Source organism: Octopus sinensis, linkage group LG17 (assembly GCF_006345805.1).
Source record: "Octopus sinensis linkage group LG17, ASM634580v1, whole genome shotgun sequence".
NCBI lineage: Eukaryota > Metazoa > Mollusca > Cephalopoda > Octopoda > Octopodidae > Octopus > Octopus sinensis.
Window position 1 is genome coordinate 23,875,325 of NC_043013.1, and position 15,344 is coordinate 23,890,668.

Consider the following 15,344-nt stretch of genomic DNA (forward strand, 5'->3'; position numbering starts at 1 on the left):
TGTGGAGTACTCAATGTCTTGGTGACAGTAGTTTGTGTTTACAGCTTACGTGTTTGAATTGCTGGGAAATAAATCACCATGTTGATGAGCATTAGACTGCTCCTTCAATTTCCAGTGGAACAAGTATAAAGATTTAAAGAACTTAACAACACTATTCTTAGAAAACCTCTAAGAACATATATCAACAGAAAACCAGGAACAAATGCTTAGATAAATGCGACGACTGAAAACTAAATTCAGGAACAAACTCTTTTTGACTAAGAGCCAGTTTATTCACTCTGAGTTAAAAATAGGAAAATGTCTTGAGAGATCGTAAAGTATTTTCTAATTGTCTTCATGAAGATCTGTAAAAATTAAGAGCAATACTTCAATTTGTAATTAACCTCAAAAACTTCTCTTAAATTCTTTACTTGAGTATCTAGTTGTCAGAATTTTTTCCTGTTAATTCTGCTGTGTAATTTAATGCAAGCAATTAGTAAGTAGTTAGTAAATTATTCTAATTTGTATGGTCTGAAGGTAATAATTGGTCTAGACAACTGGTTTAACTTACAAATTATTCTAGTATCTATAGTTTTGTTGAAAGTCACTTGTCTTTGCCTTCACTTTAATTTTATAGTCTTCTGACATTTTAGATTTATTACACTTTCATACATCTATTATTTCCTTTAATTCTTCTAATTTTATAGATTGATTTTAAATATGTAAATTTAACCCCTTAGCATTCAAATTATTCTGTCAAATGTAATGTTTATTTATTTACATTGTCTTGAATTAATTATGAATTGCCTGGTAGCTTTGAGATTTCTATGATGTGATTGTATAGTTTTAGAATGATATTGTTAGCTAGGTGCAAGAGGTCAGATCTGACCGGTTTGTACAACGTAAAACAGGTACAGTATTTAGATCAGGTTTTGAAAAAATGAACAAAACTTGTGAAATTAAACAAATATTGTAGATTTCTTTGAAAAATAAAGTCTGTCTGCTATTGCCTAAAAATTAAATCTAATTTTGATCAAATTCTATAGTTTGACAGTAGCATTAGTAGCTGTATTAATGGTGTATAATATTTTAATTCAAGATATTGTAACTATAATTGTAATTTGGGTCTTGAGTGCTAGACAATAAAAATATAGATCCCAACGAGGAAGAGAGAATTTTACTTGGATAACAATTATAATAACCAGTGGAACAAACTGTCAGTCAAAAAACCCAAATGAGAAGACACACATTGAAGAGAGACTGATGTGCAGGGACCTGTCTTATCTCTAACAGATACTGTTGGTCACTGTTAATACATATACTCTTTTACTTGTTTCAGTCATTTGACTGTGGCCATGCTGGAGCACTGCCTTTAATCGAGCAACTCGACCCCAGGACTTATTCTTTGTAAGCCCAGTACTTATTCTATCGGTCTCTTTTTGCCGAACCACTAAGTGACGGGGACATAAACACACCAGCATCGGTTGTCAAGCAATGCTAGGGGGACAAACACAAACATACACACACATACATATACAGGCTTCTTTCAGTTTCCGTCTACCAAATCCACTCACAAGGCATTGGTCGGCCCGAGGCTATAGCAGAAGACACTTGCCCAAGATGCCACGCAGTGGGACTGAACCCGGAACCATGTGGTTGGTAAGCAAGCTACTTACCACACAGCCACTCCTGCGCCTATATATATATATATATATATATATATAAAACTAACTGATCAAAAATTATTCTATTGTTTGTTTTTATATCAATTGTGTGAATGTCCCAGATTTCTTGGACATAAAGAAATTGATAAAGAGACTGTTTTAGTTAAAATTTGGATAAGACTTCAGTATAAAAAGAAATAGTGTTTGTTTAAACTTCTTCATAATTTACCTAAGTCAAAATGCTATTATTAAGTCCATCTATAATATAAGGTACACCATCTTGGAGACAGATTTTGTTTACTGTTTGTAGACATTTCAAAGTTTAGTCATATCAGTTGCAAAAGATCTTGTAATAAGCTTAGTTTTGATTCCCTAACAATCTTGTTGCTGGAGTTGATAAAACAAAGCATCTGTGAAGTACAGAGAGCAATGGTATCGGCTAACCTCTTTAATTTCAATGAACCTTGTACATGTGATACAAACAATTATGTAATATGTTATTATTAGGGAACTGAGAGGCAGAGGTAAGGATCAGGAATTCTAAACATTCTTCACCACCAGTGGAGTTTCAAATTGTTCATAGTTCAGTGGTGATGTAGGTGCAAAAGTGTTTTATTTGTTGTTGAATGAGGCCAGTTGCCCAGGACCTGTTTTCATTCACCATAATAATGTACATTGTTTGCATTGGCACGTACATACTTAGTTTCATACATTCATTTATTATAGAATGCAGCAATATTGTCTGTTTTGTAGTCTGTGTAACTGTTGTTGTGCTGTATTTTGATTTTAGGATATAAATGTGTTTTTGAGAATTGGGTGGGGGTGGTTGTTTTGCCAGTGTTACTTTATGCTTTAGTTGTCCATTTAAATACTGATTAGTTTGAAAACTAGTGCACACATATACATTTTACTGATTAGAAATTACCAAGAAATATATATTTTTTGCACAGATACATTTTATAATTATATTTTTCTAAAATATTAGGATGATTTAATTTCTTGTTTTTCTCAATGACTTTTCAATTTCACCTTCACTTCAAATGTTTAGATAACACTATTTTCGTGTGAGTGCCAATCCTTAAATTAACATTACTAAATTCTGAAGGATGTTCTTATGATACAGAAGCCCCTTTATGCTACAAATCTGATAAATTGGTGAAATTAAATCCATAATTGCTGGAGCTTGCATTTCTTATTTTAGATTATCAAATTGGTTGAAACTGATTTTGTCTAATTTTTTTCATGCTGTTATAAGGGTCCCCAATTTTTTGTTGATTCTTTTCTATTTGTCACTATAATTCATTATCATCATCATTCTAATTATTGTTCTTCCAGTCATCATTTTTTATCAAAGCTAATACTATTTAAAATATTAGGTTAACCACCCCCTCCCAACTTCCTTATGTATGTTATTCCTTACTTTTCTTGGCTTGTTTCATATTAGCATGGCTTGGTTGCTTCTTACTAAGTTCCTCTGCCTTGGCTCTATGTTCTTCCATGTCACTAATTATTCAAATATTGATGTGGTAGTATTATTTATTTTTAGCTTAGACCATAGGTGGTTATATCCTTAGGTTCATTTGTCCAGAATTTGATATTTTACTACTACTACTATTACTACTATTATTATTATTATTATTATTATTATTATTATTATTTTAAATCCAAACCAAACTTTTGGTTAATTTTACATCAAATTCCATAATCTCTAATTAACTTATTTTAGCTACTGCATGCCTTCTGAATACATTGTTTATATTTTGCCATTGAACTACAAAACATTTTAGAATATTTTTGTTAGGAATAGCTCTCTCTCTTTCTTATCCAATCATTTGGTCATACAGATTTCTACAGTTCACAAATTCTTTATTCTTTGCATAGTCTTTGTAAATGTTTGCTTACAAATGTTTCTGTTTCTTCTTTTTAGTCATAATTTAATTATTACACCAATCAAAGTTTTTCATTTTTTTGTTGTGTGATCATACCAAGAGCTCTTTTTGAAATATTTTTACTACTCTGTTACAAAATTGATTCAAGATCCTTTTTTTTATTTAGAATATTTTATGCAATTCTTTCAAAGTTTAAGAATCACCTGACTTTGCATAGTTTTCTGGACATTATAGTCTTAAACTGAATCAAATTTATTGAAAGCAGTTAACAGATTGATTGTGCCAAAGTTCATGAGAGATTGAAAACAGTAGAAAGATTTGAGGAAGATTTAGCTAAATATTAGAATGTTCCAGAAGCTTAGTAAGTTTATAGTTTACACAGACTCAAATGTAGATATTGGTTACTAAGTTATCTATATATATAAAACTGTAGTTGTGTGAGTGTCTGTCTCCTACGATTTAGATTCCTAACTCCTCCCACATTTTGCGGTGCAGTTTAACCAAATTCGGGTATCTTATAGTCGTGATTAATATCGAGCCCGTCTGACTATTAGCGCACGTCTACGATGAGTCTACGATTTTAAAAATAATTTAACATCATTTTTTATTCCATTTTAATGCATAATTTTTCGTGTGTCGATGGCGGCGGAGTTGGCGTCCACGCTCAAACACCTGCACCTGTGTTTGCTTCTCCCCCTTCTTCCCTCCCTCGTGAAGCTGTGGGGAAGGGAGTTTAAGGAAATCAACGTCGTAATGTGTTGTCAAGGAGACCAGCGTTCTTTTAGAACAACGACTTCATGGCTTGAAGACACCAAAACAGAAATGGCTAAGAAAGCCCGAATTGGCATCTATAAAGGAAGTAACTCTCTAAAAATGCTTATATAGTTATTTCCCTTACAAACCCGAGCAACGCTGGGCGATACTGCTAGTTTCTTATAAAATAATGTGTAGTTCAGTAAGAATTTTTGGAGACAAAATTTTGAAAATAAATCATTGAAATTTTAGTTAGAAATAGGCTGGGTTTGTCTGAGATTTGTCTTTGTAGAAGATAGGTGATGTTACGAGGGAATAATTTACAAAATCAAGAAGTAAAGAATTAACAAGCCAGGAAGATGTGGAATTAACAAGGAATTAATAATATCATATTTACAGATACACATGTAGGTATTATATTTCCTAAAGTAGAAGGTACATAATTATCAAGTGTTTCAAACTGAGAGAATAAAACGCTGAAGGCAGTTTCTGAATTTCTTAGATAAAGAGTGCCTGTTAGACATTGCATCACAAAGTGAATCATTTCCTACCTTACAAATTAAATAGCTTTCATTTGAATAGGGTCTGAGATGCCAGTCATATACTGAGAGCTGTATCTCTTTAGGATACACTTAGACATTGTAGAATGCAGAGAGAGGCTAGGAGTGAAATACTCTCTGACTCTGAAGAAGCCAAATCTTGCTGTAATTTTAAAAAGGTTAATAATTTATAGACTCTTACAAAGGATGTTGAAGTCAGTGCATGTGTGAAAATGATTCATTCAAATTGTAGATAATTCATCAGAAGTAGGGGTGTAACTAGGTTCTTCCCTGAAATCATCATCATCTAACGTCCACTTTCCATGCTGGCATGTGTTGGACGATTTGACTGAGGTCTGGTGAGCCAGATGGCTACACCAGGCTCCAATCTGATCTGGCAGAGTTTCCACAGCTGGATGCCCTTTAACGCCAACCACCAGCACTGGCTACAATCACACTCGGATGGTGCTCTGTATAGTAATAATAATAATAATGTGTCATGATATGCTAATGGTGTTTTATGAATATCTCATGGGAGAAAATGGTAGTAGAGATGTCTCCAAATGAAGAATAATATCGTTGACATAAGCTGGTACGAGGGTTAATTTGATGGATTGAGTTTCATTATGAAGAGTAGAGAACTGGAATGATATTCGAATTGATTGAGTGAAGAAGCGAGTTAAATGCTATTAAATCTGTAGATAGTGTAAGTAAATGCTACAGATTCCTAGCCAGATGTTAATTTTATGAATCATTTAACATTATGAAGTCTAATTACAAAGAAATAAAGCAGATGTTAAACTAGTGGTTAAAATATTTATAGGAAGCATATTTTCATTTGCTTTGTCTTATTTTAATAACTTTTTAACAATGTTTTCTAAAATTATTTTAATTGTAATTTACAAGAGACATCTGCATTAAATGATGTTAAATGAAAGGAAAACAAAAAGAGCATTGCACTTTTTCATATGTTCCAAAAACAAAAGCTTTTGTAAGAATACAACCGTACGTAAGAAGGTTGGTGACATAGTACGCCGCACGATCACATCTAGTACGATCACATCTAGTACGCCGCACGATCACATCCTAACAAAATAATATAATAAGAGAAAGCCATAATACATGAATATATTATACAATGCCAAAAGAAATGAATAAAGGACGCCAAGCCATTCTACTGTTTGAGAGAAGAGATAGATTTTGTTCACACTGTACAAAGTGAGTTGATTACTAGCGTAGTGTTGTGGTATGAATGCATGTGTATAATATTTGTGTGTTTGTGTGTGCGACAGAAGGTACAGATAAAGGTGCATGCAAATACAACAGAAATACAGAGCATAAAAGAAGTCTCAGCATATTGAGTTAAGATAGAGTTATTTTACCAGTTCATGTGGTACACGATAATAAGTTCTATAACAAGATTTGGGTCTCAAAGCGGAGACTAGTTGAGTCACTTGTTGTGCAGGTTTCTCTTGATATAGATGTTCTTTCAGATATATACTGCAACTGTTTTTCCATGGTGATAGTTTCACACAAACAGCGTGAGTTGAATCTGTGTTGTGTACAAGTTGAAATCTTCGTAGACGGAGACGATGCTGGTAATGATGTTCTGTCTGTCATTGGTATACAATAGCGTCTTCATAGTATGGTTGGCTGGCTGTCGTCCGTCTTTCGAACTGGAACATGGTTGAGTAAGCTCTGTGTGGTCTCCGACCAGACCGTAGAAGGTCTTGAGCCGAAAGACGATGAATAGTGGAAATACTAACCTATTTAAGGAGTGAAAATGGCTCAATTGAAAGGTCCTATCCGAAAGCCGTGATTGGTCAGTTTACACACTGGCGCGAAATAAGTAGAGAGACAGACTGCGCTAAATGCTAACCAATCAGATCAGTGGACACATTAGGGTTAAACTAGCCAAAGATGGTTGTAATCTCAAATGAGATCATTCCTAATCTTCTCTCTCAGACAGTGAGGATTGTTACACTTTATTTACTAAATCCCATTTCTAGTTTGATTGGAACATGGGAAGGATACAACAGAATGAGCCTATAACCTGCTTTAAACCAATGTTTACAAATTTAGCTTAACCTAACATGCCTATCTACATACTGAATGTAACTTTAAAAAAAACATGTAATGGCTTAGAGGAGGAAGGGTAGTGGTCAGTAACTTTTGTTGACCATTTGACATTGTAAGGGAAATGAAGGAAGAAACCAGAATTCATAGGTTGTTCAATATCTGTAATTAGCCAAGTTAGTAGTGGCTATGGTGGGCTTGCTACCAAACTGTTTTCTCTAACCTTTCTGGCACCTGTACTCTATGTAAATAGTCCTACTCTACAGATTGGCAAATTTAATGTTTGCAATTTAAGTACTGTTAGCTGAGTAATCAGATCATACTGTCCCTTATGCAAAATGCGTTCTGTTTATTCAAATTCATTTACTTATAAAATAAATTTGATGCTGTCTTTATTTGGAAATGCAGATGTCACAGCAAAGAAATAATTGAATTTGTGAAATCTGAAGAGGAAGAGTTGTGGGTAATGGTATGGCAGATCTGGTAGAACATCAGATGAGATCCTGCATAACATTTACATGCTGGGTTAAAATTCTATCACAGCCTACTTTGATTTCACTTGTCTGGTTAATAAAATATGTACCAGTGGTACATATTTGTGCCAGTGTTTTAAATCAATATTTTAGTTGTTGTGTGAAAAAGCTAAGTATTAATAGTCTTGACGTGAATATTTGTAAATAGGAAAAAAAGAAAAGACTGGGCCTGCAGCAGTGTATAATGATATGAAATGATAAATCAACAGACTTGTGCCATGTCAAAATAGAATTTGTTGTTCACAAGACTTTTTATTACTAATTTTAACAACTCTTTTGTTTCCCACTATTAGGCATTATTTTAACATTCTTTTCATTGATTTAGTTATTTTAATTATTTCAGTACCCTTGTGGAATATCTGATTAATTTCATAATATTAAAAGTTTGCTGAAATGTAAATAAGCTCATTTTATCATATATGCTGTTGTTAAGTTAATAAAAGAGGGCTTATCATGTTGATATTTTATTTGTAAGTTTTTTTTAGAAGTTACCAATGAAATTTGTTGACTTCCTTTATAATTATTTTTAGACATTGTCATAATTTTGCTACTTTATTATTATTGTGGCTTATAAATGAACAACAAAATCTCCATTTATAGATTGACATTTGATCTAATTAGAAATGTAGGTAACAGTATCTGAAGTTTAGATTAAATCTTTGAACTATATTTAGCTAATTAATCAAAAATATAATGACTTCATGGCTAGATAAACCACAGCCTATGTTTTCCTTGTTCCTTAATCGTTTTATCATTTTCCAGAATGAATTTTTTGAGGGTTGTTATTCTGTTATATAATTCAATTTCTTGTTTTTATTGACATCTCTAGTTTATCCTAGAGAAATACATTTAAATGTTGTTGTTGATATGTTAAACATCTTTGTCGAAACTGACGTGCCTTTTAAACTTATCAGCAAATTCCTGACTTATTGTATAATCTCTTGACTTAATCAAATAATTTTTATGTTTCACTTGCTAACATAATTTGTTGGCTGTTAGCAAATCGATTTAAGTCTGACCTTCTCTTGCTAAGTACAAAACTGTATTTAGCTCTTCTATTAGCAGCTTACATCTATTGAAAGTATTTGCTGTAGATTATCTCTATCCAGTGAGATAATTTTAAATTCCAATTTCTTTATTCAACTCATGAAAATTCATTTACATATTTCCCATATTTCTACAAGGGACTTATAAATAAAATATGTTGGATTTTAAATCATTATTTTGTAATATGCATTGACTTTTATTTCACATAAAAAAAAAATAAAAGAATAAAATGAAAAATTTTTTAAATTAAGTAAAAGAAAAAATTATTATTGCTGTGAAAGAATTACAGTCTTAATTGTTATGCTCTGTCTTTTATTTTTTTTTAAAGTTAATAAAACACTAATAGTTGGAATAAGTATATTATTCTTTTAGTATTCATTTATAAAGGCTTTCATTGATTTAACTCACTGAAGTGTGGTAGGAAACCTTTTTTTTCTTTTGTCATGTTGGCTGGCATTAATTGGTCTGGACAACCTCACCTGAGTGCCACACTCTGTTTTACAATTGATCTAGATTACCATATTCCAAGTCCTTGATGTTTCTCTCTTGTTCCTATTCAGACCTCTTTAATTTGAAGGTTTTTACGGATTTTTTTTTTGTTGTTGATTCAACATTGTTTTTGTATGAGAACTGAATTCTCTGTAAATTGAAAACACTTCTGGTATTTACTTTTGAATTTTTTTAAAAAGGTATGACGGTTGATGACTGCAGCATTTTCTTATCTGTGATGTATTGTTTTGTATATTGTATACACCTGCTCTACGTTGCAAGGACCCTGCAGTTAATGCTTCAAATGTCAAGTGATTTCAGATGCACTTGGCCTGCCTCTTAAGTTTATTTTCATACTCAAGAGCATCATCATCATCATTGCTTAATGTCTGCTTTCCATGCTGGCATGGGTTGGATGGTTTGACTGAGGTCTGGAGAGCCAGCACCTGCACCAGGCTCAGTTGCTACAAGTGTTTCTGCATTTGTTGTACCATGAAGTGATCCTTCTGTTTAGGGGAAACAGTTCCATTCAACAACTATGCCAATTCTCTGAATTTGCTTCTCCCACTATGCTCTTTAGACATGAGACCCTGTTGCTGGTTCTACTCTTAGCTGTAATTTCTTTATCTGAGTAACACACAACTTATCTACTTCTTCCAGTAAATCATCACAGAACCTATAGTCTACAAGTTCATTTCTAATTCTCTCTTATCACGATTCTGCATCTAAAGTTTATCTGGAATTTCATATATTTCCCATGAACAAGTGCTTTGCTTAGTTTGCATAATATTGATTTCCTGTTTATTCTTGCAGATGACTGAGTATAGCTCTGGGCTCTGAATGCTATTGAAAATTGAGGATTAACAAATGCCTCATCATATTGTTTTCATTTTTCTTGTCTTTCATGCTTCTCTACATATCATAATACAATTATTGAACCTGAAAAGCTTTATACATTTATCTAAACCTCTTTTTAAGTTGTCAAGAGGTTTAGTCATTGAAAATTACATGACATTTATAGCTTAGGTTACTCGAGGGAGGGTGTGCCTTGCAGCTGTTTTAAACTGTAATATCATTAATAATCATACCATTATTATAGCCACTTTTTGATATCCAGATGCTCTTCCTGTTGCCAAATGCTCATCTGTTTCAAAGCAAACTGATATTTACCTCATGACCAGACATGTTTTTCCACCAGAGATTACTTGTATGACAATTATGCTTATTTACAGCCATTCTATGATAAAACAAGGACGTACACACACAGGTTTACAATTGGGCTTCTTTTGGTTTCCATCTACTAAATCCACTCATAAGGCTTTGGCCAGCCCAACACTTGGTCATGGTACCATGCAGTAGACTGAACCTGAAACCACATAGTTGGGAAACAAGCTTCTCAACCACACAGCCACACCTGTGAGACTGCACTGTTATGATTGTACTTTTCTTGATATTTTTGCCAAGTCATAATTTTAAAAGAGCGTAAAATGCACCAATCTAACCGTGGCCGTTGTCAGCCTCGCCTGGCACCTGTGCAGGTGGCACGTAAAAAGCACCCACTACACTCACGGAGTGGTTGGCGTTAGGAAGGGCATCCAGCTGTAGAAACATTGCCAGATAAGACTGGAGCCTGGTGCAGCCTTCTGGCTTCCAAGATCCCCGGTCGAACCGTCCAACCCATGCTAGCATGGAGAACGGACATTAAACGATGATGATGATGATGAGAGGGACATTTTAATTTAAAGATGCAGGTGACTGAAGTAAACATACAAAGTGAGTTACTATATTTGTTCCTGAAGTTTATTAAACACAGAAAGGATTTATATTCCTTGCTTCACAAATAGATTTGACAACATTAATCCTCTCTGATTAGACTTAACTTCTTGTCAGAGCTACCTTAAAGATTATTTTTTTCTCTATAGTTTGCATTAGTTGAAAACAATGTCCTCTCCCACACCTATTCTTTGGTATTTTCCTTGTATGTGATTGAAACTTTTCAAGGTTACAATGAACTAAAAGATATTTTAATTAAGATTGACTACTTAGGATCTTGTTTGCTACGTCTCATCTCTCAACAAACAAAACCTGTACAACCATTGTTCTTTATGGTAGCATTAGAAGGGATTCAACTAACTGCAACTAGTTGTTACATGTAATGTAAGAATTAAAAGAAAAAAAAACCCACTGGGTAAAAGAAAAATTAACCTAGTTGTATAAAAATAGCAAAGAAATTTATATTATGACAAAAGATAGACTCTAATATACAAAGTCTAAAGGTAGATTACAAACTGATTTCTAATAGAAAGTTAAGATTCCCAATTTATAACAAGCTTAATGCTATTTCAGCTGGTGAATTACAAATGATTCAATGCTTCAGATGAGGGGTTGTTGCAAAGTTGATAAATTTTTAGGCTGTTAACTTCATCTTTAGACATGAGACATTTTTATACATGTTATGAATCAATATTGGCATCTACGTTTGGAATGGTTTCAGTGCCAATCATCATTAGATGCATTAGTAACCTTGAATATTAGCATGTTACTCAACTCACATTTTTGGTAGCCTTGAGGATAGGAACATTATTACATTTAGTTTAGAAAAAAAAATCAGAATCCCATCTGTTAGTATGTACATATTCTAGAATAAATCAGCTGACTATTGCAGATCAAACTGCTAGAAACATATAATAAATGTAAAATATTGATTTCTAATATAATAAAAATATTTCATTGCAAACGATAAGTGTAACATTATGCAAATTACAGTACAAAAAAAAAAAAAATGAGTGAAGTTAATATTTATAAGTATTTTTGTCTCGAACGTTCATTTGCTATTTGCAACAACTTCTCACTGTTGATGCCACCAAAAGTGAACAATATTTTCTTTCAAGGCATGAAATTGTAAGGATCTTTTGAAGGCTGACGAGGAATTAGCAACGTCCTGTCTCATTTGTGAATTTTCTGTTTGTTCCTTTGTTGTTTTTCTATTTAAGACACCCTTCTTATTTTTACCTTTTCACTTGAATATTTTTTGTGTGACATACATTTCTCTTCTTTTTCTCTCTTTTGCCTTCCTCTCCTCTCTCACCAACTTTCCACTCTGTTGCTTTTTTTTCTCTCTCTCTCTCCTTTCCTCTCTCTCTCTCTCCTTCCACTACCATGTGACCCATAACCATTCTCATCCCTCTCTTCCATTTCCATTCTTGCCTAACTGTTGACTTAATCAGTCACGGTTCCCTTGCCTCCTCCTCCTCCTCTTTCACCATAGTTTGTGTTTTTTCTTTTTTCACCTTTCCTCTCCTGGTTTCCCATTTGTTCCCTTTTCCTTTTCCAGTCCTATACAACATTTCCATTTCCTTTGCATAATTGTCTTGCCTTAGAGATTCTTGGCCCTATTTTGCTTGTATAATGTATATTTATTTTATTTTGTTTGTATATTCACATTTGTGTTATATTTGTTTTCATTACTGTCTCCCAACATTTATTCATTATTCCCAGCAGCTTCTTGCTGTTGAGGCCACCAATAGTGACAATATTATTGTTAAAGGTGTGAAATTGTAAGGATCTTTTGGATAATAACTGATGAGGAATCGGTGATGTCCTGCCTCATGTGTGAATTTTCCATTTGTTCCTTTATTGTGTTTGTTTATATTTTGGAACTTATATATATATATATATATATATATATATATATATATATATATATATATACACACACACATATATATACACATATACATACATATGTATATGTGTACATATATATATACACACACACACACACTTACATATACATACATGTATATATGTGTACATATATATATATATATATATATATATATATATATATATATATATATATATTTATGTATACATACATATGTATATATGTGTATGTATGCATGTATGTATATATATATATAGGCACAGCAGCTGAAACTTTGCACAAGGTGGCTATGGTTGATAAGAGACAGCAAGTGGAACTCTTCTGTGCATGAAGACAAATTCAGTCCTTGCTGCCCCACTCAGGTGACAATATAGAAGGGTTTCCAACATTGCAATGGAATTAATTAGGCTTGCAAAATCCTTTGAGTAGACCCTGCAGTTTTTATGTGGAGCAAAGCATCTCTTATGTTTACTTCATCCATCCATCCATCATCCAATGTATATATATATATATATTTTCGAGTGGCCATTGCCAGTCCTGCTGGACTGGCTCCTGTGCAGGTGGCACAAAGAAAAGCACCATTTGATTGGCCCTCGTGCCAGTGGCACGTAAAAGCACCCACTACACTCTTGGAGTGGTTGGTGTTAGGAAGGGCATCCAGCTGTAGAAACTCTTCCAGATCAGATTGGATCCTGGTGCAGCCATCTGGTTCGCCAGACCTCAGTCAAATCGTCCAACCCATGTCAGCATGGAAAGCGGATGTTAAACGATGATGATGATGATATATATATATATATATATATATATATATATATATATATATATGTATGTACATACATATATTACAGAAAAGCTTGACAAATTGTTACTCTGTGTTTCATGTAACCATGATAATACTGATAGTGGCAGCTGTGTGAGGTCAGGCAGGAGTGTTATATTTGAGTGTTGCTGTGTGACATTTGTACATAACAAAAGCTGATTACTATCTTCTAGCACCAACATTGTTGTATCTGACTCTGTTGTAGTATGTAAACTTTCAGCATGAAAACACTGAACTAAAACATTCAGCATATGGCAACAAAGTAGAGGAATGCATGTGCTTAAACCTTAGTAAATGAGAGTAATGTTTCATTACTATTACACACTTCCTTTAACAATTCTTCTGAGCACTTCCAGTGTTTTAGGTGATCCCTGAAAATGCGACACCACTATTGAAAATGAATCTGAATTAATTTTGGTGAACTTCCACAATATCGCTCAATTTGTTAAGATGAAATTATTAATCTATATGACTTTTGTTGAAAGAATGTGCTCTAGGGCTTTCAGAAGTTTCAATAGCCTCATCAAATATGGTAATTGCAACCTGAAAAGAATATTGTCTCTAACCCTTTTGATACCAACCCGGCTGAAACCGGCTCTTGCTCTGTGGTACAAATGTCTTGTTTTCAAAAGTTCTGAATTAAAGTCTTCCACCAAACCTTAGTCACAATTTACGTTCCTAACACTTGTTTAATGATAACTAAGTTATTTTACTAAATCCTTTGTTATATTTAAAATAATTGAAAGAAACACAGAGCATCTCAAAATAAATACAGTAACGAAAGGGCTAATCATTTTCACTGATGTATATAGTGAAACTCTGGATTCAGTTTATTAAAGTTATAAAGATTAGAAATATATGCTGATATTTTAAATGTTATGTAACATGTAGAAGTCTAAATTGAATTGTGTTTTGAATTAGAAATCTCCATGATTACAGTTACATTTCATTTTAGTTATGTACATGGTTTATTCCATCACCAATATCATTTGATGTTTTGTACAAGTTCAGAGTGGATGTTGTTATTTTGTTTAACTCCCAAATGTCTATCATTGATTTTTTTTTTCAACATCAGAGAGATCTTATTTGTGAAGTGTGATCATTATCACTAAATTCGATTGAATTATGAATGAGATGTGTCAGTTATTTCTGCAACTGCTGAAGACCACTTGAAGTACTCACAATAAAATTAGCTTCGTAAGATGTTTTCTCTGAATATCGTTAATGATCTAGGATGGTTTTTATATGAATACCTCCATAGGAAACTATTGGTTGTACAGACAGTTTTAGTCTAGGAATAATACTCAGAAATAATATATAATAATTCTTTAGCTTATTCTTCTTTTTATAAATATTTCAAAATGATTTCATATTTTCCTTTCAGATTCCTTTGTGAATAGTCAGGAATGGACATTGAGTAGAGCTGTTCCAGACTTAAAGTTGGTAAGTGATTGATATTTGTTTACCGTTGATGGTTGTAGTTCTAAAATCTTTTTGGAAACAATCTTTGCACTGTTTTAATGTTTTAATAAAGTTTAAAAATAGAAACAAGTCACCAAGTTATATTGTTATTTAAAATCAATTATTCATAGAGATATAGTAGTTTACTTTATTAGATCAGATACTGTATCTTTAATATAGATTTTGTCTGTTAACGTCAAGGTCACAGGTTAAAATATTTGTCACAGTTAAATGTGTTGAGTTATGGGCAGAGGCATGCATCTTCTATATATCTCTATCTCAGATGAGTACATATTAGAGAGCAGATTTGCACTTTGAACAGATTTGCTTTTCATCACTATAACAGCCAGCTAAATCAGTTTTTAACCTCATGTCATTGATTTACTGAAAAGTCTGAAATGTACCTCTTCCATATTAATAAAAGCAA

The 15,344-nt window shown here is 33.0% G+C and overlaps 1 protein-coding gene across 18 annotated transcripts in view; it reads left to right on the forward strand.

Annotated features, from left to right (window-relative positions):
* The window catches only part of LOC115220684 (arf-GAP with GTPase, ANK repeat and PH domain-containing protein 1), a 220,308-nt gene that overhangs the window by 36,041 nt on the left and 168,923 nt on the right, over window positions 1–15,344 (forward strand). For all 18 annotated transcript variants that reach the window (XM_029790803.2, XM_029790806.2, XM_029790808.2 and 15 more), the window contains exon 2: window positions 14,841–14,899. In XM_029790803.2, the coding sequence (XP_029646663.1) occupies window positions 14,841–14,899 (59 nt within the window). The remainder of the gene's footprint in view (window positions 1–14,840; window positions 14,900–15,344) is intronic.